The following is a 21401-nucleotide window of genomic DNA, read 5'->3' as shown; positions in this document are numbered from 1 at the left end:
AAATACTTTAGTGTCCGCTTCTGCGTAAAATAAACATTTACATTACAGGATTACATTTATCCCTGGTTTCACAGACAAGGCTTAAAGCAACACTATGTAGTTTCCACGTAAAAATGACTTACAGCTCCCCCATGTGGTTGAAAAGCGCAACAGTGCCTGGTATCAGACACTCTTCTGCAGGCAGGGGGAGGGGCGGGGCTGTGTGCTCTACCCTCCACCGCAACTTTCAGAGTGTGCTTGTAGCAGCTAGGAGGCTGCTCAGGTTGCAGCAACAGTACAATTTGTCTAGTTAAAAGTTGTTCTATCACTGAAATGATTTTAGAGACATTATTTAAAGGTAAAAAAACTACATAGTGTTGCTTTAAAGCTAGTCCTAGACTATGACACATGTTTGAGCTTTCTTAACTGAAAATAACTCTAAAATAAATCTTAATAATCAAATTATAACATTAATCAAATACTCATCTTCTACTTTGAATGTTATAGATAATAAAAATCTCAGCAGTTTACATGAAAAAAAAACATTAGAGATATTTTTATATTGCATACAGCAGATCGAGCTACTACACGAAGCACACAGCCTGGTTTCTTAGACAGGGCTTAGGAAAAGTCAGGACTAGGCCTTAGTTAAATTAAGATATTTAAGCATATTTTATAAACATTCCTCCAAAAAAGAGTTATGGTGTGTATCTTGAGACAAATCAACGGCACTGGCATATTTTAATAAAAAGGTGATTTGAAGAAACTGAAGAAAATCAGAAATTTAAGGCATATAGAGCTTATTCACAGAGCAACACGGCTGCACATTTAGTCTAAACTAAGCTGTTTTTGTACAGAATAGCTATTAGCTTTACATTAATTTAAAAGGTAACGGAGCCAATCAAAATTTTGTCAGACAATACAACTTACTTAATATACATCATAAGTCTCACAAGAGAACAGACAGGATCTGTGCCTATGTCATGGGATATCAAAAGTATATTCACTAATGTTAGAAACACAATGCACAAGTCAGAGTTTAATCAGTTTTTATTATAAAAGACTGCATTGGAATATTACTTCAAACTATTAAAGTCAATGAAATCCATATTTAACATTTTCAACAGACACCAGTTTTTGTACAGAGCTACTGTAATCACAGGTTACTTCTCTATCCTTGAGCCATTCATCATCTTCAGATAAAGCACTGAGCAGATGGGTTGTGTGGTACAGTTTGTGCTGTTATGCCCCAATAGTTTAACAAACAGAACGATTATTTAATTTAAACCAATCTGTCCGTTACGCCAGTCTTAAGATTTTTTTTACATTAACAGACCTACATAACAGCGACATATTACAAACTTCAAAAAGCAAACCTCCAACACCTCTTATTGTGTTCCTGTCAAATGTAAAGCAATGGTGTCTATTCCCTCTCATGTGCATCTGGAGCATATCTTCCTTAATTTGTCCAGAATTAAACAGGAAAAATTTGGCAGTAACCCAGATAGTATTGCCTTAGTCTGTGATCCAAAGATCAGATGTAGGATCAATACATTTTCTTGATGATGGTATGATGAGCAAGTGCAAAGTAAGAAAATTCAACTATGAATTTTGTTATATCATAAATAGTTTTATACTCCACCTCAGACATGTACTTAAGAGTCTAAAATGTACAACAGACGACTATTTTCCAAGCAACAGAACATGTAGGCAGATCAGATACAGCTCCAGAACACTGATGTCCCAGACACGTCAAGCATACTCACTGTAGAAATCCTAAAGCAGTTTAGCCATACATACACAGCCTGCTCACTTCTAACAAGAACATATCAAATATTTCAAAATACTGAATTAAAAAACAAAAAAATATTGGTGTGGATTTAAAACACACTACACCTTTGCTTGATGTCACCCAGTATAACACCGGTCAAAATGCTGGAATGTATGGCTAAAGGCTTATGTCTACGACGTGCATATGAATCACATAGACGTTGTTTTTAAACCCAGAATGGAAAAATCAAAAAAATTGCACATTTTGCTCTGAGATAAGATTCGAGCAGACATACACAGTAAATGAATTTAAATTTCTAAGACGTACAAGGTGGAGGAGACTTTATAATAGATGTACTGAAGGTTTTACTGCAAAAACACAGTATATGTGAGAATAACTTGTATGATGCTCAGGGTAACCCATTTCTGCTCCCAAGCCATTCAGTCCCACACCAAACTCCAGATGAAAAAAGCTTTACTGCTGTCCTTCCTTCTTCTCTCCCGTTTCTCCTCCTGAGCTGGAACCACTGCTGCCGTCTCTCTCCGATGCCATCTGCAAACACAAAACCCAACAGCATGAGGCCAATGATCCTCTAACATCTCTATTTTGCGCAACACCCTGTCCTAATTTGATCAAGGCTTCATAGCTGTAAAGACTTCATCATTGGTATATCAGCAGGTTTACCTTCTTATATGCCATCTCAAAGAGTTTGAGCGATGCTTGCTGCAGAGTTGTTGCTGCTTGTTTGATGTTCTCTCCAGTCTCTGTGTCTTTTCGTGAGAGCAGCTCGCGTACTTTAGCGATCTCCTCCTTCAGCTTGTTGCACTACGGGAGCCAAATACAAAGCTTTATATAACCCGTACTAGTGTGTCAGCATTGAATTGTGTACATATTACAAAAGGCATCACACCTCATCAGCTGGTAGCTGGTCTTTATACTCCTCCATCTTAGACTCCGTGTCATGAACGATGCCTTCAGCCATGTTTACAGCTTCAACGCGGTCCTACAAATGAAAAATGGTCATGTTGTTAATTCTGCAAACAACTTGAAATCTGCTCGTGCTTTGGAAAACACTGATATGCCACCTTTCGTCTCCTGTCCTCTTCTGCATATTTCTCTGCGTTCTTGACCATGTTCTCAATGTCATCCTTGCTGAGGCCACCAGATGACTGGATGACAACTGAACAAGAAACAAAACAAAAAACAAAAGTGTACACGTTTAAATAGGTGGATCTCATATGATTTCTAAGCAAAGTTAAGATCAAATCAGTTCTCATTTTGAAGCAAAACTGCAAAACTGACCGATGTTTTAATAAAAAAATTACAAAAACATTTGAATCTGTATAATAAATGTTAATTCTTTACTATTAATCACACTTAAAATGTATTGACTAAGCACATTATTCTCATAGATTTTTCTAGCAACCTTTAAACTTTTTTTTTAAGATTGACGGGCCCTCAAACTAATCAAAATCTGAAAAATGTACTTTTGCCCTCTTATGGCGACCCTTCTCTGATGATTTCAGGTTTGGGCGGGATCATCTGTTAACTCCGCCCCAAAAGTTAGGTCTGCCATGAGTTCTTACTCTGAATGAAACGCCTCTTTTTCTATTTAATCAATTTAATCCCTTAAAGGGGCTGAATGTAACTTATTACTTAAAAAAATCTTTAAGATAGAGTTTTCATTTGTATATTTATGAGGCAACCATAATGTAATAGAAAGAATGACACCTTGAGTGTCCTCCACGGTTGTCTCTATCAGCCTGTAGGCTCTTTTCTGTTTGAAGGAGTCGGGTCCGAATTAGCGCGAAATTCAAAATGTGACGTCATGCGCGTGCTCGTCTATGGAGGACCACAAGAGTCATGCAAACTGTAATAAAGAACTTCAATATTTAATAACTACCTGGACAATAAAAATAGCAATTAATAGATTTGTTTAAAAATTCATTAATTAATCTATAAATAAATAGACAAAGTTATAAAAAAATCATTATGTAACATTTTATTAGGCAATAAAAAATGAGATTATAAAAATAACGTAGAAATGAAATATTAATCCATTAAGAAATAATTCAAATTAATATAACAATTTATAAAAACAACATAAAATACTCAATAAGTTCATCATTTTAAATTGCATTTATAAATTCTTAATTAAATAATGGAATTTCAAAATGTATTTCAAAAAGCGATTTAAAAAGAGAAATAAATAACTGGATTTATAAATTGAATTACAAATACAGGTTTAAATTAGGCATTTAAAAGGGCATTTCCGTTTAACTTTTCTGTTTTCATTTTCCCAATGATTCTCCTTATTCTTTTCACTATTGGATTTGCTTTCCGTTTTAGCCTCTCTATTTAGCTTTTCCGTGACTCTTTGGGTCCTTGCAAATGGTCAAATGAGAAATGCAAATTAGCTATGGCCAGGAGGATGTAACAAGCTCGCTGATTGGCTCTGATTGTACGTCATGCGCAGATTTATAGATCTCAGATGAGGACCAAAGAGTCACGGAAAAGCTAAATAGAGAGGCTAAAACGAAAAGCAAATCCAATAGCGAAAAGAATAAGGAGAACCAACGGAGAAATGAAAACAGAAAAGTCAAACGGAAATGCCCTTTTAAATGCCTAATTTAAACCTGTATTTGTAATTCAATTTATAAATCCAGTTATTTATTTCTCTTTTTAAATCGCTTTTTGAAATACAATTTGAAATTCCATTATTTAATTAAGAATTTATAAATGCAATTTAAAATGATGAACTTATTGAGTATTTTATGTTGTTTTTATAAATTGTTATATTACTTTGAATTATTTCTTAATGGATTAATATTTCATTTCTACGTTATTTTTATAATCTCATTTTTTATTGCCTAATAAAATGTTACATAATGATTTTTTTTGTAACTTTGTCTATTTATTTATAGATTAATTAATGAATTTTTAAACAAATCTATTAATTGCTATTTTTATTGTCCAGGTAGTTATTAAATATTGAAGTTCTTTATTACATTTTGCATGACTCTTGTGGTCCTCCATACTCGTCTACCTGGGCGTTCCATATAGACGCGTACGGCAGTCATTAGTAAACAGCGGCAATCGCTAGCATGTTTCAAATGGACTCTGTAGACGGAAAGAAGCAACCAACTTCCAGCACAATCCAGACACTTATGGAAACTCCTCGTAAGTTAAAAAAAAAAATCCTTATCTAGTGCGGACAAAATAGTGCGTGAACGGGCGTCGGGGAAGAGACAAGATTAAACATGGGATTGGCATTTGATTCTTGGAGGGAGCTCCGGTCAGCGCTGGGTATGAAAACAAACCTTGAGCAGGTTTCCTTTTTACTACAAAGGTAAGACATAGTTACAGGGCATCTGTAATATATTATGTTATTGTTTTTGTGGTGTAATGCTAACGATAGCATTTATTTTGTGGTGTAATGCTAACGATAGCATTTATTTTGTGGTGTAATGCTAACGATAGCATGTAGCAAAGGACCGTTTCAAAAGTTACTTTCTTATATGAATTATCTTTATTCAGAGCACGAGTGCATTAAGATTGTGAGTGTCGGGAGTGTGTTTTACAGTGTCGTGTTACAAAACTTTTAGAAGTAGACTTCTGTTGAAAATATAAAGTAGCACTGCAACATTTTGCTAAAATATGGTCTGTCAAACAATAACCTTACAGTCCTGTAACTTTTCTTACATTTGTAAACATGCTGGTGAATCTCAATGAGCTGTCTGTGGTTGCTATGGCAACTCTGGTTGTTGTGGTCATGCTCGTACGAGTGTGCCCACCGAGAACGAGCATGAGACTGGCTGCAGTTTCTTTAACGGCCACTGGTGTCAGTAACGGTTAGAAATTTCTCAACTTACGGACAGCCCCTTTAAGTGAAAATGGACTTGACTCAAAAATAATGTGGAAGTTGATCACGTCTTTCTGTTCACTTGGACTTTAACATCTCTTGTGTTTTACACATCACACAGACTCACTCTGTTGTTCACGGCCGGTGCCCTTGTCTTTGGCAGAGACGTGCACGATTCCATTAGCATCAATATCAAAGGTGACTTCAATCTGAGGAACTCCACGAGGAGCTGGAGGAATGCCCACCTGTTTATTACACAAAACACATCACACCTATTGCTACACTAATACTATATTAAATAAGCCATTATTAAAAAAGATCATTCCCCAAAAATGAAATTATTTACTTGTGTTGCATTTTTTTTCTGTGGTGTAACAATGACAAGGAAAAATAATATATGTTTTTAAATACACAGAAAGGACCCATTCCAGAAAGGTAGTTAAGTGCAAACTCTGAGTATGTTAACTCTGAAATGAGGAAAACTTTCCAGGGCTCGAAATTGCGACTGTTTTGGTCGCATATGCGACCGAAATGTAATCTGTGCGACCTTAAAATATATTTGGGAGCATTTTTGCGACTGCCTATTTTGTTGTGGTGTGACTTGATTCAGATTGTGTATGCTGTGTGCTGTTCTAGGTTCAGCATTCTCTCCAACATTACATAACCAATCAAATTTTACCATTAAGTTCTTGCGTTTAATGAAGAGCGCAGATTGGCTAATATGAATGTCAATAATTTCTTAAAGATTACGAGTGGCTCCGCTATGAAAATGGCTCGATGTTACTGTGTTTACTGTAAATCCTGTGAAACGGAGGTTGCAGGTAAAACGGCGTTGGTGGCGGAATCCACACATTTTAAGCGCGAGACCTTGCTTAAACATGGCGAAAGTGCCAAAACACAAGAAGTGTCGTGACAAATGTATTCATTATTGATGGAGACACCGACCTGTCTATCAAATAGTCTTTGATGATGTATGTGCGCATCCTGCTTGAGGGACATCCGACAAACATCCTTGTATTCCATGTTGAGGTGAAACACGACAATGCTTATGGTATGTTTTTAAAAACATTGCCTATATAGTAGTAATAGCATCCTGGTAATGCAGTAATAAATACCAATATATATATTAGCCTTCTATATTAGGGACACTTTTGTAATGTCACAATTAATCAGTGGTTTACGTGTTTGCTAGATTTTCTATTGTAATCATAATTATGTTACCTGTGTTGTTAAATTATTATTGCTGCTATATTATTTAAACAGCATTTGGGTATTATTTTAGGAATCTATGCAGCAAAAAAGACCACATTTCAAATCCTAGCCATAGGATGTGTAAAGCCCAGTTGTGGTGTTTAATTTTTAATAAAATTAATCTATTAACTTATAGACGGTTTCATCTTATGCACGTGATGCACGTCTGGATCCGAACCTTACTTCCGGTTTCGTTTTGACTAGTTGCTAAACTGATCTCTTGAACAAATGCCTCGTCGAAAAAAACACATGTTTTGGTTTCCTAGGTAATCTATGTGTTGTTTTTTTGCTTGTTATATAAATAAACTACGTTAAAAGTACTTTGTTGTTATGTATTATTAGCGGAGTTTACCGGAAGTTACGTGCGGACCGCGACAGCCGCTTGTTTATGTTATTATTGCTGAAACCGTCTATACATTGTAGTTCTGGTGCTTCATAATTTTTGGATGAGTGCGCCAAAATTTTTGCTGGTGCTCCTAACTCTTTAAAGTTGGGAGCACCAGTGCTACCAAATAAAAAAGTTAATTTTGAGCTCTGCTTTCCATTTTAAAATGAGAGGTAGGTTAAACCTGAGACAGAGGGTTAAGTCAAGTCTGTTTCCGAAGGAACTTACTCTGTGAACCTAACCTGGTTGGGAGCAGGTTTTATCCTGTAAACTCTGATTTTTTTTGTGGATCTCCTCCCCATTTTTAAAGGAGTAGCTGTGTTTAATCTTGTTAGTTGCTTTAGTATATTCATTCATTGCACACATTTATATAACGTACACTGTAAAATATATTTTTTAGCTGTCTAAGTTATAATCAAATTTCCAGTGCAAATTATTTTACCTTAGTGCTTGATATATTTTATAAATTACACTTAAATAATAAAAAGAAATGTAAACAGTATACTGAAATGACTAGTAAAGCCAATTTGATAAAGGTGCAGAGACCGTCTAAGTGACTAAAATTTCATGTGCTTTTATAGAGGATCCTGTAGATGATGATGCTGCATTCATTTGTAGAACGTTATATTTATGTGGTGACAGGATTTTGGTCCCCCGAGTGTTTTTTTGTCATATCAACTAGCATTTATGTGAGCGGTATTATTTTTCTTTTAAGGATATTTATATATCTAAAATGACTGCAGTGACTAATATCAGCCTTTGTGGCCGTGCTCTCACATCTGAACAGTTGCCTTACATTCCTTTACATTACATATGAATCCACTCATCATTATCGCTGGTCCAGTGGGTAGTGCTGTGCGCAGTGATGTGTGCAGACGTACTGTCGAAGACATGAGTTTGAATACTTGCTTGGCGTATTTATGTTTTATTCATGACAAACATTTCATGTCCAAGTCTTGTGCCTAATTTCATTTTTAGCTGAGCTGCTGTCATCTTTTTGTCAATCGGATTGCATCTGCATGAAAATTAATATAATTAACGTACTGTCCTCAGTTTATTTACTTCGGATATTTTAACCGTGATGAAAAATTAAATGTTTGCATTTACTAGAGTAGCAATTTCCAACAACAACCTTTTCCTTTAAAATATATGCTTGTAGTTGCTGTACACTTCAGATTTAGTAGTAAAAAGGATTTAGACCTCTTTTTTATATGCTGTTGCCATGGTAAATCGTAATATCGGAGCTCCATTGATGATGGCATTTCATAGTTGTTGTGCACGCGCTTAACTTGGACTTAACACACTCAGAGTCGATTGAACTAACTCAGATCAGCTGTTCTGTAACCAAAAACTCAGAGTTTCCTATCTCAGAGTAAGTCAACTTAAGAGTTTTAAGTTTTAACTCAAAGTTGGTTGAACCCCCTTATTGAAACAGGCCCAAAGTCACCATGTTTTAATCAATCAATTCATTCTATAACATTTCACCAAATCAGGACCCTTGTAAAGCTTAAAAGTGGCTCAAATATGCATGAAAAGCTAAAAACTTACCAGGGTAAACTGTCCAAGAAGCTTATTGTCTCCAGCCATCTCTCGCTCACCCTGACAAACCTTGATCTCGACTTGAGTTTGCCCATCAGCAGCGGTGGAGAAGACCTGAAAACATCAACAAATGCAAATACAAATCAAACACTGTTCTTGCACCCAAATTTTAAACTATGTTTTCACAGATTCTTAATAGCAAAAAAAGTAAAAAGCTCATTAAACTAATCCCATTATTTATAATCGTACTTAATTTAATTTAGAAGTATTCACATTGCCTAGACCAAAAGAAATCATAGAAAACCGTTTGGTTCCTTTATAATCCTAACAAACAAAACTACTGGTGCTAATTCCCAATTTCCAAAACAAGCAGGCATTGCAATTACCTTAGCATTTTACACACTTTCTTATTACATACCTGACTTTTCTTGGTTGGAATTGTTGTGTTTCTGTTGATGAGTTTGGTGAAGACTCCTCCCAGAGTCTCGATGCCCAGAGACAGAGGAGTAACATCCAGGAGAAGTACATCCGTCACGTCCCCAGCGAGAACTCCACCCTGAATAGCTGCTCCGATCGCCACGGCCTCATCCGGGTTAACGGATTTACTGGGAGCACGACCAAACAAATCCTGCACCGTCTGCTGGACCTGGTGATGGAGTATAAGGATAATGATGTCTATACACTGCTTTCTTTAGGAAGACTTTTTCAGTTCTGCGTGTTAGTTTAAGTGGCACGTGTCCTTACCTTAGGCATTCGACTCATTCCTCCTACGAGCAGAACTTCTCCAATGTCACTCTTGCTGACTTCGGCGTCCTGCATGGCCTTCTGACAGGGAGCCACAGTCCTGCGGATGAGATCCCCCACGATTCCCTCGAACTGAGAGCGTGTCAGCTTCATGTTCAAATGTTTAGGACCGGAGGCGTCCATGGTCAGATAGGGCAGGTTGATGTCAGTCTGTGTGTAATGTAAGACACTGTTACAGCTCTGCAGTGGATTTCATGTGTCACATGCAAAACTAGCATGCAGGGCTCAAAGAAAAAAATATATATATAAGACTTGTTCGACTTTATTCAGCGGCGCTAGAACTGACAGGTGGATGACGTCACAGTGGCGCGAGAACGAGACTAAATTACACTTTGTATTATTCGCGGTACTTTGATGTTATCCGGCTGTTGGTTCATGCAGCGCTGCATGAGTAAGCCCTCCTATGAGTAAAATAAACCAGCATTTTTTAAAGGAATACTCGACTTTCATAAAAAATAGAATTTAATGGTTTGGCTAGATAAGACCCTTATGCATCGTTTGGGATCATTTAGACCTCTTTTAAGTTGCATTAAAACTATAAACTGTTGAAGTCCAATAAAGTCCAGTATATGGAGAAAAATCCTGGAAAGATTTCCTCAAAAAACTTAATTTCTCATTGACTAAACAAAAAAACAAACAAAAAAAAAAAACATAAAATCTTGGTTGACATGGGGTGAGTAAATGATTGGTATTTCTTTTTATGAAAGTAGAGTAATCCTTTAAGTGCCTTATAAGAATAAACTTCAGTTCAATTTTCTGAATGTGTATGTCTGCCCCTTCTTCCCCTAAAATATTGAACCATGGTTTTATTAAATTTACAATACTCTCAATTAGGGTTAATAGTTTCAGGTATATCATCATAAATACTCTACATCAGTGGGGCTTTTTACACTTGGTATTAAGATGTGTTTTCATCGATCGGATCACAAGTGGACAAGAGAGACACATTACGTTTACACCTGGTATTTAAATCCGTCTCTTTTGTCCACTTTCGACCGTTTCTGTCCTGAATACTATGAGGGGATGGTCTGTGAGACGGTGGGCGAGTCTCTCTGCTGTCATTCAAACCCGGGCGGAAGTAATTATGAGTTTATATGGACGCAAACTAATATTATGTCGGAGTCCACTGCTTGTTTAGCAAGTAAACGTGCTGCACAGTGTTTTGTACGCGTGTATGTAAGAGCTTTCTCTGAATTTTCAGCGCAATTGATGAAATAGGATCGCGCAACTTTCACAGGCTTTCAAAACGAAACTACGGAGATCAGCCGCTTTAGGTTTATCAATGAAAGGCTAAAAATAGAGCTGTTCACCGTATGTTCACGCCAGAAGTCAAAAAAAGACGTAAAACTTGTGTTCAGTACCTCAGATTAGATAAATGGGCGGATAGAAGGCGGTCGCGTGTGGCTGTTCGAACACATTCAACCACATATGCGTTCCGCAACTCCAAAGCAATCCGATCGAAAGTGGTTTCGACTACCTGGATGTGGTTGAAAGTGGTCGAAAGTGGATGAGTTCAAAACGTTTTGAACACCGTTTACACCTGGCATTAACGTCGTCCACTTGTGATCCGATTGACGTGAATTTCACATTTCCACATGCTGTACAGAGCGTTTATATTTCTGTCAGGTTTTGAACATGGTCAATGTAACCTCTTGTTCTTCTTTACATTACCTAAACTATTTCATTGAGTATTATTGCTGTCTTGTTTGATGGCATCAATAAAAAGCAAAAGAAATAAACATGAATATTTAGCATGTATCAGGGTTCCTACAGGTTTCTTCAAGTTACATTCAAGTCTTTTTAAGACCTTTTTAAGACCATTTATATAAAAAATGAATACCCATTTCACGTCCCTACCAGCAAAGAAAAACAAAATATCTTGAACTTGAGTTCAAGTGAAATGGGTAAAAGATGAATGCAAACACATGTTCAAAAAAGAGAAAGGTAATCGAAGCCCTCGCACCCCTACCTAGGCATATAGAGTAAAATGAAATTCGAAAATCAAAATACACAAAGATTAATTTGGAATATTCAATTTCATTTTTAATTTTAAACCAAAACTCTTATTGAACTATCTAGCATTCTTCTTGCTTTACTCCTTCTTCCTCTTCTTCCTGGCCACCACCTGCAATGTGTCCAGGGCCTTGCATCTGGCTACATTCATCTATATTCATTTCACATTATATTTAATAAATCCAACCATAAATTAACAAAGCTGACAATGTTTGTCAAAGCACCACAAAAACACTTTACTGTTTTTGCACTGACATATAAAGCAATCCTTGTAGATGACCCCTTTTATCAAATCTATTGAATACAATTATATGTATAGTATATTAATGATAGAAAGTGCAGGTCTAGAGATAATAAATGTGACCGGTCTGTTATAATGGTTTATGTAGTTATCTTTCCTTTTTTAGATAGAGCAGAAGCAGTAAAAGTGCCTCTCTTGCAGATTAAAAGAGCTTAATCCACTTATTATTTTAGATTCAAAAGTCTACTTCCTGTCCCAGTGACTGGTGACTTTATACAGTATTAGAGCTTTGCGTTTTTTTTTTATATCTAGAGTCAGCTTGAGTTTTGCTCGTGCAATGGGCTTAAATAACATTCACATTGCTTTTTTGCTACCATCTTTGTGATCTTTGAGCAAACTTTTTAAAAAGATGGTTCATTAATAATAATATTATTAAACAAAGGGAGAGAGGAAGAAAGTGCAGCGAGTGGTCGTGACTTTCAAGCCAGTTGTTATCGCCATAGAAACGGAGGCACGCAGCTTGAAACTGCACGTGAACATTAGCGCTGACTGACTCTGATCACGGCCGTTTTCCTATCGACTCGGGTTTTACACATAATGTTAATCGGACCGGTCCTCCGTGAAAACCTCTAATCAATGCATACAACTCTGCTCAAGTTCAGAAACATGTGCACTGAACTCGCTTCATGTCGCATGTACCCAATTCACAGAGAAACAGAGAGCACGTGAACGTACAGCAAACTCATCGGAAGAGACACGATGTGCTCGCAACCAAAACGCCATTAATAATAAAAAGCGTGAGGCGCCGAAAAGCGATGTGTTTGCATCCCTGATTTAATCAAATTATGGTTGACAAATGAAACTTTTAAGGAAAAATACAATATGGAGAATTTACATAAAGCAGAATTTTTAAGACCCAGACATCAAAATTCAAGACTTTTTAAAGTCTTTTTAAGGTATTATTTTCAAATCATTAAATTCAATGCTTTTAAGGCTTTTTAAGACCCCGCGGGAACCCTGATGTATTTACCTGCAGAGATGAAGACAGCTCACACTTGGCTTTCTCTGCCGCCTCTCTCACCCGCTGCAGTGCCATGTTGTCTTTGGTCAGATCCACCCCAGACTGCAATAAGATTAAGACCACAAGGGACCAGATTAGACCACCTGACTCATAACAAGATTATATCATCAGCTGTAGGGCTGTGCAATTATTTGTTTTTGATTTAAATTTTTTGTAATTGCGTGCTGCCATGTTTGTAAGACACTTCAAAGGCACCACTGTTTTGACACATGTTGCACCACTTACTTTATAAAAAGGTTAAATAAATGCATGTTTTCAAAGTCACAGAGAAATCATGTTAAATAATCCTGATATGATAAATTTATTATAATCGTGATTATGATTTTGCCCATAACAGGGCAGCCCTAATTAGCTGTAACTTCAGAGGAAAATCTTATCTAATCTATCAAATTAAACTATTAAATCTAACAGCAGCTTAAGCTTTAACTCAACTTCAAAACTTTATCAGACATGAGTGTAAATAAATTACAATTAAATGCTGCATAAAGCCATAGACTACAATAAATAAACTTAAACCTTGCCTCAAAAATTATCCAAACATCAAAACAAACATTTCTGACAAAACAGTAACCATAAAAATCTATGCTAACACCCATCTACTTCAGTCAGTTTAGGCCTGCACGATAGTGGGGGGAAACTTATATTGCAATGTTACGTTTTCCTGCGATGTATATTTTGCGATATGAGAACAGCTGTATGACTTTACCAGATCACTTATAAAAGCTCAATTTAAGAAGATTTAACTTCTGCCTTGTATTTTATGTATAATCACCAATTTCTCACAAATACATCTGTGATTTTCCTTTTAGAAATGGTGTACCAGTGGCAAATAGGGGACAGTTTATCATAGATTTTAACTCATTACTTTTACAATGCAATGTATATATCCCCACTCCAAAAATGTCTTTTTTTTAACCCAACTGCTGGATTATTATAACCCATGGTTGCAAAACAACAACCAAACATTGGGTAAGTTTTAACCCAGCAGTGTGTTCTGTCCAATATTTACCTATTATAGTTAAAAAAATAATAACACAGCCATTTTTAGAGTGTAAGGTCAAAGTAATGAATTTTTTCGAAAGGCTGGACACAAACCTCTCTCTTGAACTCCTTCACTATATGTCTGAGCAGGTGCTGATCAAAATCTTCTCCACCCAGGAACGTGTCTCCATTAGTAGACTTCACCTCAAATACACCCTTCTGGATCTCAAGTACAGAGATATCAAACGTCCCACCGCCAAGATCATATACTGCAATTCTGTTATGAATCAAAGACATTGAATAAATATTTTATTAATAAACACGAAAAATATATTATCTGAACTACACCACTATATCAAAAACTTTAATCATGAATTTAATTAAGCCTTCAAGTTAAAAAGGGACATTTCACAAGACTTCTTTAAAATGTAAAATAAATCTTTGGTGTCCCCAGAGTGCCTAAAAGTGTTAAAATTGTCACTTTGTAAGTGTGAGCAAAAATGTGCCGTTTTTGTGTGTGTCCTTTAAAATGCGAATTAGTTGATCTCTGCACTAAATGGCAGGTGTCTTGGTTGGATAGTGTAGATTAAGGGGCGGTATTATCCCCTTCTGACATCACAATGGAAGCCAAATTTCAATGAATTATTTTTTCACATGATGCAAAGAATGGTTTACCAAAACTAATTTACTGGGTTGATCTTGATCACATTTTCTAGGTTGATAGAAGCACTGGGGACCCAATTAGAGAATTTAAACATGGAAAAAGTCAGATTTTCATGATATTAACCCTTTAAATGCACTGTTAAAAAAGTGAACATTTATTATTCAACAAAATCTTGTATTTGCAAAAGTAGACTTTTCACATTCATATATATTTCAAGCATGACTATCTATATTTAAATGCAAGAGTATATAATACTTACATTTTGTCCTGAGTCTTATCAAGCCCGTATGCTAAAGCAGCAGCAGTGGGTTCATTTATAACACGCAGCACATTGAGCCCCGCAATCTGTCCAGCATCCTTAGTCGCCTGTAGCAAAGACAAGACAATACAATACAGATCAGTGTATCACATGACTGGTGGCATCCACCTCTGAATCACTTCAAAACACCTGCATATACACAAATAAGTTTATTCAAATATTACAGTGTGTGTAGAAGAAAGTGTTTACCTGTCTCTGAGAGTCATTGAAGTACGCTGGTACTGTAATAACAGCATTCTTGACATTATGGCCTAAATAGCTCTCTGAAAAAGTTAAAGTGATGGTGGTTGGATGGAGCTTTCAGATTATCTTTAAACTGTTTGTTTGTCAGACCGATGTAAACACAAACTCACCTGCAGTCTCCTTCATTTTCATGAGAATAAAGGCCCCGGCCTGACTGGGTGAGTAAAGTTTACCGTGGGCTTCTAGCCAGGCATCTCCATTAGAGGCACGTACAATCTTATAGGGCACATTTTTCCTGTAAATAATAGCATAGTGTATTCACTTTCTTGTGAACAGTTAACTCAAAGTTAACTGTTGACAAGTTAACCCCACATTTCAGCTCTATCCACATAGTGACCTGCCTACATAACAGCAGGGAACTACACTAACCTTTTCCACTGGTGGCACTTGCGCTACCAACTTTTTCAGTTACTGGCGCAAAATATGATTTGGTCGCACATATTTTTTTCAAGTTATATTAAGGCGCTCTGGATAATAATGAACAATATGAAACTGTATTGCACAGATATGCTTTTTATTTTACTTGCCATCTTTTAAACCACATGCCGCCTTGTTTTCTTAAACGTTGCAGTGTTTCCCACAGATCTGAAATTTACTTGGTGGTGGTAGCCGGTGAAAAGGGCAATTATTACCCACTGACAAATAATGGTCTACTATACATGTGATGTAGAACTAATAATGTGTGACACAACACAATACTTTGATTCATTGAAAATTAATATTAATTTCACATTATATTTCATCAATCTAACCACCCCAAACTTTCTTTGCCATTAACAAAGCTGACACTGTTTGTCAAAGCACCACGAAAACACTTACTGTTTTTGCACTGATATATGAAGCAATTAGACCCCTTTTATCAAACTCAATATAATACAATACTATGTAGCCTATAGTATATTAATAGACAGTGCAGGTCTATAGATTATAAATGTGACTGATGTTATGACTGATGTTATAATGGTAATAATTTCTATTAGAAAGGCACTTTTACTGCTTCTGCTCTATCTTTCTATTTCTCTCTTGCCGATTTAAAAAGCTTAATCCACTCATTATTTCAGATTTAAAAGTCTACTTGCTGTCCCGGTGACAGACTTTACATTGCTTTGCTCGTTCAGTGCAATTGGCTTGACATTAGCATTGCTTTTTGCTACAATCTCTGTCCAAACTTAATATGGATATGGTTTTAGAAAATATATGGTTAATTAATAATAAGATTATTAAAAAAATGTGAGAAAGAAAATGCAGCGCGTGGTCGTAACAAGAACCATCGCCATAGAAACCGGAGGCACGCTGAAACTGCACTCGAGCTTTAGCGCGGTAGCGCTCATGGACGTTTTCCGATCGACTCAGGTTATAAACACAACATTAATCAGACTTGGGACCCAAAGTAATTAAACTAGGACGTAACCGGACCCGACAGACCATTTAAAACATAAACCCGGAACCATACGAGTCCCGCGTCCTCAGTGAAGAAAGACCTCTGCTCAAGTTCAGAAACAAGGAAGACACTGCGCTTGCGTCGCGTCCCACCCAATTCATTGAGAAACAGCTGAGCACGCAAACGCACACTGATAGGGAGAGACACGACGTGCTTTCACGCAAAATGAAGCCAACGTGTTGATGGCTCAGAGCATGTTATAAAACGTATTCTTAAGATCCACATTTCTGTTTTAATAAATGCTCATAGTAAATCATAGCATATTGTCTAAAACATTAGGTAGCACATTTGCGACCCATTAAAAATTAGGGTCGCAACGGCAGTTCAAAAGGTCGCATATGCGACCATTTTGGTCGCAGTGTAGCTCCCTGAACAGACACTTTAAGAATAACTGCAAATACACAACAAAATACCAACGCAAAGCGATTTGATTCATTTAAAATATGCTTATTTTAAACCAATACCTCACAATCATATAGGAAATAAAAGTATCTTACAAATCCTTCTGAACTTCAGGGTCATCGAAACGTCTGCCAATCAGGCGTTTAGTAGCGTAGAGGGTGTTGTTCGGGTTGGTGACCGATTGACGTTTGGCGGGCATTCCCACGAGTCTCTCGCCATCAGATGTGAAGGCCACCACTGAAGGGGTTGTCCTCGCACCCTCTGCATTTTCCAGGACCTGTGACACAAATGCATTTTAATAAGAAACAATGATATATTTCTAAACAGATTTTAGAAACTTAACTGTTGAAAAATAGCAGGTGTAACAAAATCACAATTTCTCGAGATGGAACCACTGATCTATATAAATGACTGGATTGCACATAGAAAGCTTAACGCAACTGCGGGAGGTGAAGCCAACGGCAGAGTTCGATCGGCCATCTTGATATTCCCAGCCGGCAGAGGGCGTTATTCAAAATCATGATCTAAATTCACCCGGTTTACAGCGTATCAGTCACACAAGATTAATTGTTAGGATCTGTATGTAAATTAATTTTGGCTTCTGACGTTATTTGCAATGTTTATGTTTTAATCGGGCAGGATAAGGGACTAATAGATAACGTTAAAGTGAGTGTGTCTGCTGCATTCTGTTGTAATGGCACGGATATGAATAAAGTTTTATCACATTAAGAGCTACACAGTCAGAGTTACTTTTCTGAATAATTGGTAAAGTAAAGAAGATTTATATTTTATGGTTTTATAAGCATGGGGCATCGAAATTGGTTGTTTTTATATTGCTGAATTAAATGTTAGTTTAAAGTGCCCATCTTATGACTGCTTTTCCACAAGTTATATAGGTGTATGAGTTCCATAAAGCATGTTTCAAAAGTTGTTTGCTCGAAATAGCTTGTAGGAAAAGATTGTTACCCATCTCTAGTAGCCTCTGTTTCAGGGCAGTTCAGATTGTGCCGTTTTGAGCTAGTCTTACATATTTATGAGCTGCTGCTCCTTTGATCACGCCCCACTACTAACGTCATGTGCCCGTGCGCATGCTCAGTGGTATCGTGAGCAGTACAGACCATACTGTGTTATTATTTTATATATTATTATTATTAACGGTTTATGTTGCCAACAGACAAATCATGCAGAAAAGTATCACTAATAAGTACACTACAGGAGAAGAAACTCATGACACACAATGATTCCAGCGTAAATTGTGATGTTACATTAGCAGTCACAACAATAAACTCGTTTTCCCTGGACAATGCTAACATATTCCCATTATAAAACATTTTCAAACGCATTATTTTCGCAAATTACAGAAATTAAGACCCGGCGGGGGATGTATACTGCTTGTGGACCGCGTGCTAATTGCTAGAAGCTAGCGGGAGGTCCGGACCGTCTATATATCTATGCGGACCGTAAAGTTATTAGAGGCTCGCCTCGTCAGAAAAGCCGGGGTGTACGGTCTCGGTTAGTTTGGCAAAAAGCTTTTAGCTCTAGCATTATAAATGTAGTATTTTGTGACGGAAGATGACAACATACAAAATATAACGTGACTTAACGTACCTTTGAGATGATACAAAGCGATCGCGAATCGAATCCAGTCTGTTTCAGATGTGTGAATGATCCATGAAAGTCCAATAAAATACATCCAATTACCATTTTTGTCCACAAATGCGTATAATCCGTGAAATATAGATACATAGTCTGTTGTTTACATCAGATTTCGCATGAAGGTCTTATCGCCTACAATCTGAGGACTGTTTGCGTCCTAACACACTGTATATAAGATTACTCCGGGTTCCAATAATCACGCGTTAAAACTTTGTTTTTAAAAGTAGGCGGGAGTATAATCCATAATATCCAAATAGCGCTGTTATTTCCGTGAGAGATGATAACAGCACAGAGGGTCTCATTCAAGTGACTGCTCTATGCTCTCTAGCTACCTGGTGGGTGGAGACCTGCGAGTGGGGTGGTGGGCAGGAAAATTCAAACTGAATGTGACGAAACTTTTTGTTACGTCACAACGGAGCTGAGTTTTAACTCGGGCAATCTGAGACTCAAGGCAGAGGACATTCAGAAACCTGTATCTCACTCAAAACAGCATGGATGGTTTTTTTTTCAAGTTTGTATGCGTGTGGGAGCATCAGAGACACAAATGAACACCCCAAAACCCAGAAAAAGTGAGTTTTTCATAATACGGGCACTTTAACCAGTTTAAAACAATATCTTAACAGTTTCAAAATACATGCCATTAACATTGTTAACACATTTACTGTATAAGGTCTACGAACAAAAACAATATTGTATAACATAACATAATTACAAAACCAGCAAATTATTGCATGCACATATGGTACTTAAAGCACAATTATTTATTTAGATTTCAGAATGAACACGTGTCACACTATGCACACTAATTTCATTGTATGAGACATGACAAATAAAGATATCTAATTTAATCTTACTACATTTTCAGTCTTTCCAACACAACTTAAAGTTCAGCACCTTATGGGTATGGTAAGGCACAACATCTTAACCAGCAGATTGACTTCAGTACCAGCTCACCTTTGCTTGTTTGCCCTCCATCACAGCCACACATGAGTTTGTGGTTCCCAGGTCAATACCAATGACAGCTCCTTTGATCGCCTCCGACCTGAAAAGCACAGAACATATTAAACAAAGTCTTAGTAAAATGATCAGATCATGATCATACAGTAAATAAATGTTGTAGAAGGTGACATACGCATAATGACGTCTGGCTGCAGTCTGCAAAGTCTGTTGAGTTAATCCATTCCAACAAGCCTACATAAAAACAAAACAGTCATCAGTAAAACTAAATTCATAAGAGTACTGCGGTGGCATGGTCCTTTGAAATAGACCATTGTACTAAATAGCCTATGGAAATATGCTCTTAACTTACAAGGAACAATCATTGAAAACCTTTGAAATAACATATGGTATTATAATGTAAAAAAATCGATAAACAAAACAGCAAGACAAACAGACATATAGAAATTAAGCAAATCTCAAGACAGGTAGACTCTTTGAACAGATCAAGACGAAACTAGCCTGACCATGTGAATCGATTTCATAATGAACTAAAGGGGGATCACGTGCACACTGACGTTGTATACCGGTAACACGGGTACAAATACGCTGTGCATTATATGTATGAACACCCAATCAACAAAGGAAAGAGAATAAGATAAAGCTAATGTCAGGATACAGGGGGAGGGGATGTTTCAGGGACACTTCTTCATCAAGGTCATGCAAAGCCACTCGTGTGCCTGAATCCACAGTCCCAACAACGAATGACCTCCAAAGCAATGGTCACGTTATATAAAAACATTTATCTTTCGAATACTGTAGCGATTTAAACATGTGATGTGTGATCTTCTAATGGCATCAGCTCATTACAAGAAACTTCTGTCAAATGTCACACACTCTTATCACCAAACCCCACAGCACTAACATGCGACACTCCAGATCATAAACGATCAAATACTAGCCGTCATGACACTAGATAAACAGATGAAGCAGAATGAAAAGTGCATTGTGAGAGAAGAATGCAGAAGTAAAACATTACTTACCTTCTGGATGAGATGAGACACATTACTCGAGCCCTTCTGAGCACACGACACGTGCCTGACTGCTGTTCTCGCCACAGATAACATTTTGCGTGTATACGAGTAAAATCTAAATAAACCTCGCGATAAAGATATTAATAAATCAGGTTAATGTCTTATAAATGATCTCTCGTATAGTAGCTGGAGGCCTATGAATACCCGTAGCGCCTGAAGTCTCACTAACCCTCTTCTCGAATTATCCAACACCACATGGGTATCAGACGGACCCCACAGGTGGCCAAAGAGCGCCTGAACGTAATTACAACGTTTAAAGGTAATCCCATTTATACTATATTAAATCACTTAATATGTGCTGTGCCCAATGTTTATGCGAATTTATATGGTTTTAAATATGATGTAAAATTATATACATGGGTTTGATAAAATACATATGCTTACAAAAGGCACATGCGTGGATGTCAAAAACTACACGCGTGAAGGTCAAACTTAAATTTTTGTAGTCATTACATCATTTAGCTTCGTCATGATTCTCCTGCAATTTAACAACAGTATTATTGTTAATACTACTACTAATAATAATAATATTCATATAAGAGTTATTATTATAAATACAAAGTAATACCAAAACAGTTTATAATAATAAACATATATTTATTAAAATGCATTTTTGGCATTAGGTTCAACTTTAGACATTTAATTAATCTTAGCCTTATATTTGTTACTGAAACAAAAAATCCATTCAAAACATGTTTTAAACAACACTTGTCAGCTAATATTCATCAGCTAAAATAAA

The 21401-nt window shown here is 36.7% G+C and overlaps 1 protein-coding gene across 1 annotated transcript; it reads right to left on the bottom strand.

Annotated features, from left to right (window-relative positions):
* Positions 1-1011: 1011 nt before the first annotated feature.
* On the bottom strand, positions 1012-20871 carry hspa9 (heat shock protein 9). The gene is made up of 17 exons (XM_065249139.2): positions 20612-20871; positions 19765-19823; positions 19587-19674; positions 17072-17253; positions 15244-15368; positions 15080-15153; positions 14831-14937; positions 14022-14184; positions 12876-12968; positions 9532-9741; positions 9206-9433; positions 8797-8901; positions 5740-5857; positions 2836-2930; positions 2661-2753; positions 2435-2575; positions 1012-2302 (listed from the first exon to the last, which is right to left on the bottom strand). Exons 1-17 carry the CDS (start codon positions 20693-20695, stop codon positions 2225-2227), a joined length of 2043 nt encoding a protein of 680 aa, XP_065105211.2. The 5' UTR covers positions 20696-20871; the 3' UTR covers positions 1012-2224.
* Between the last annotated feature and the right edge of the window lie 530 nt (positions 20872-21401).

The sequence above is a fragment of the Paramisgurnus dabryanus genome, chromosome 16, assembly GCF_030506205.2.
Source record: "Paramisgurnus dabryanus chromosome 16, PD_genome_1.1, whole genome shotgun sequence".
Taxonomy (NCBI): domain Eukaryota; kingdom Metazoa; phylum Chordata; class Actinopteri; order Cypriniformes; family Cobitidae; genus Paramisgurnus; species Paramisgurnus dabryanus.
This window is presented reverse-complemented; position numbering and strand designations above follow the sequence as displayed.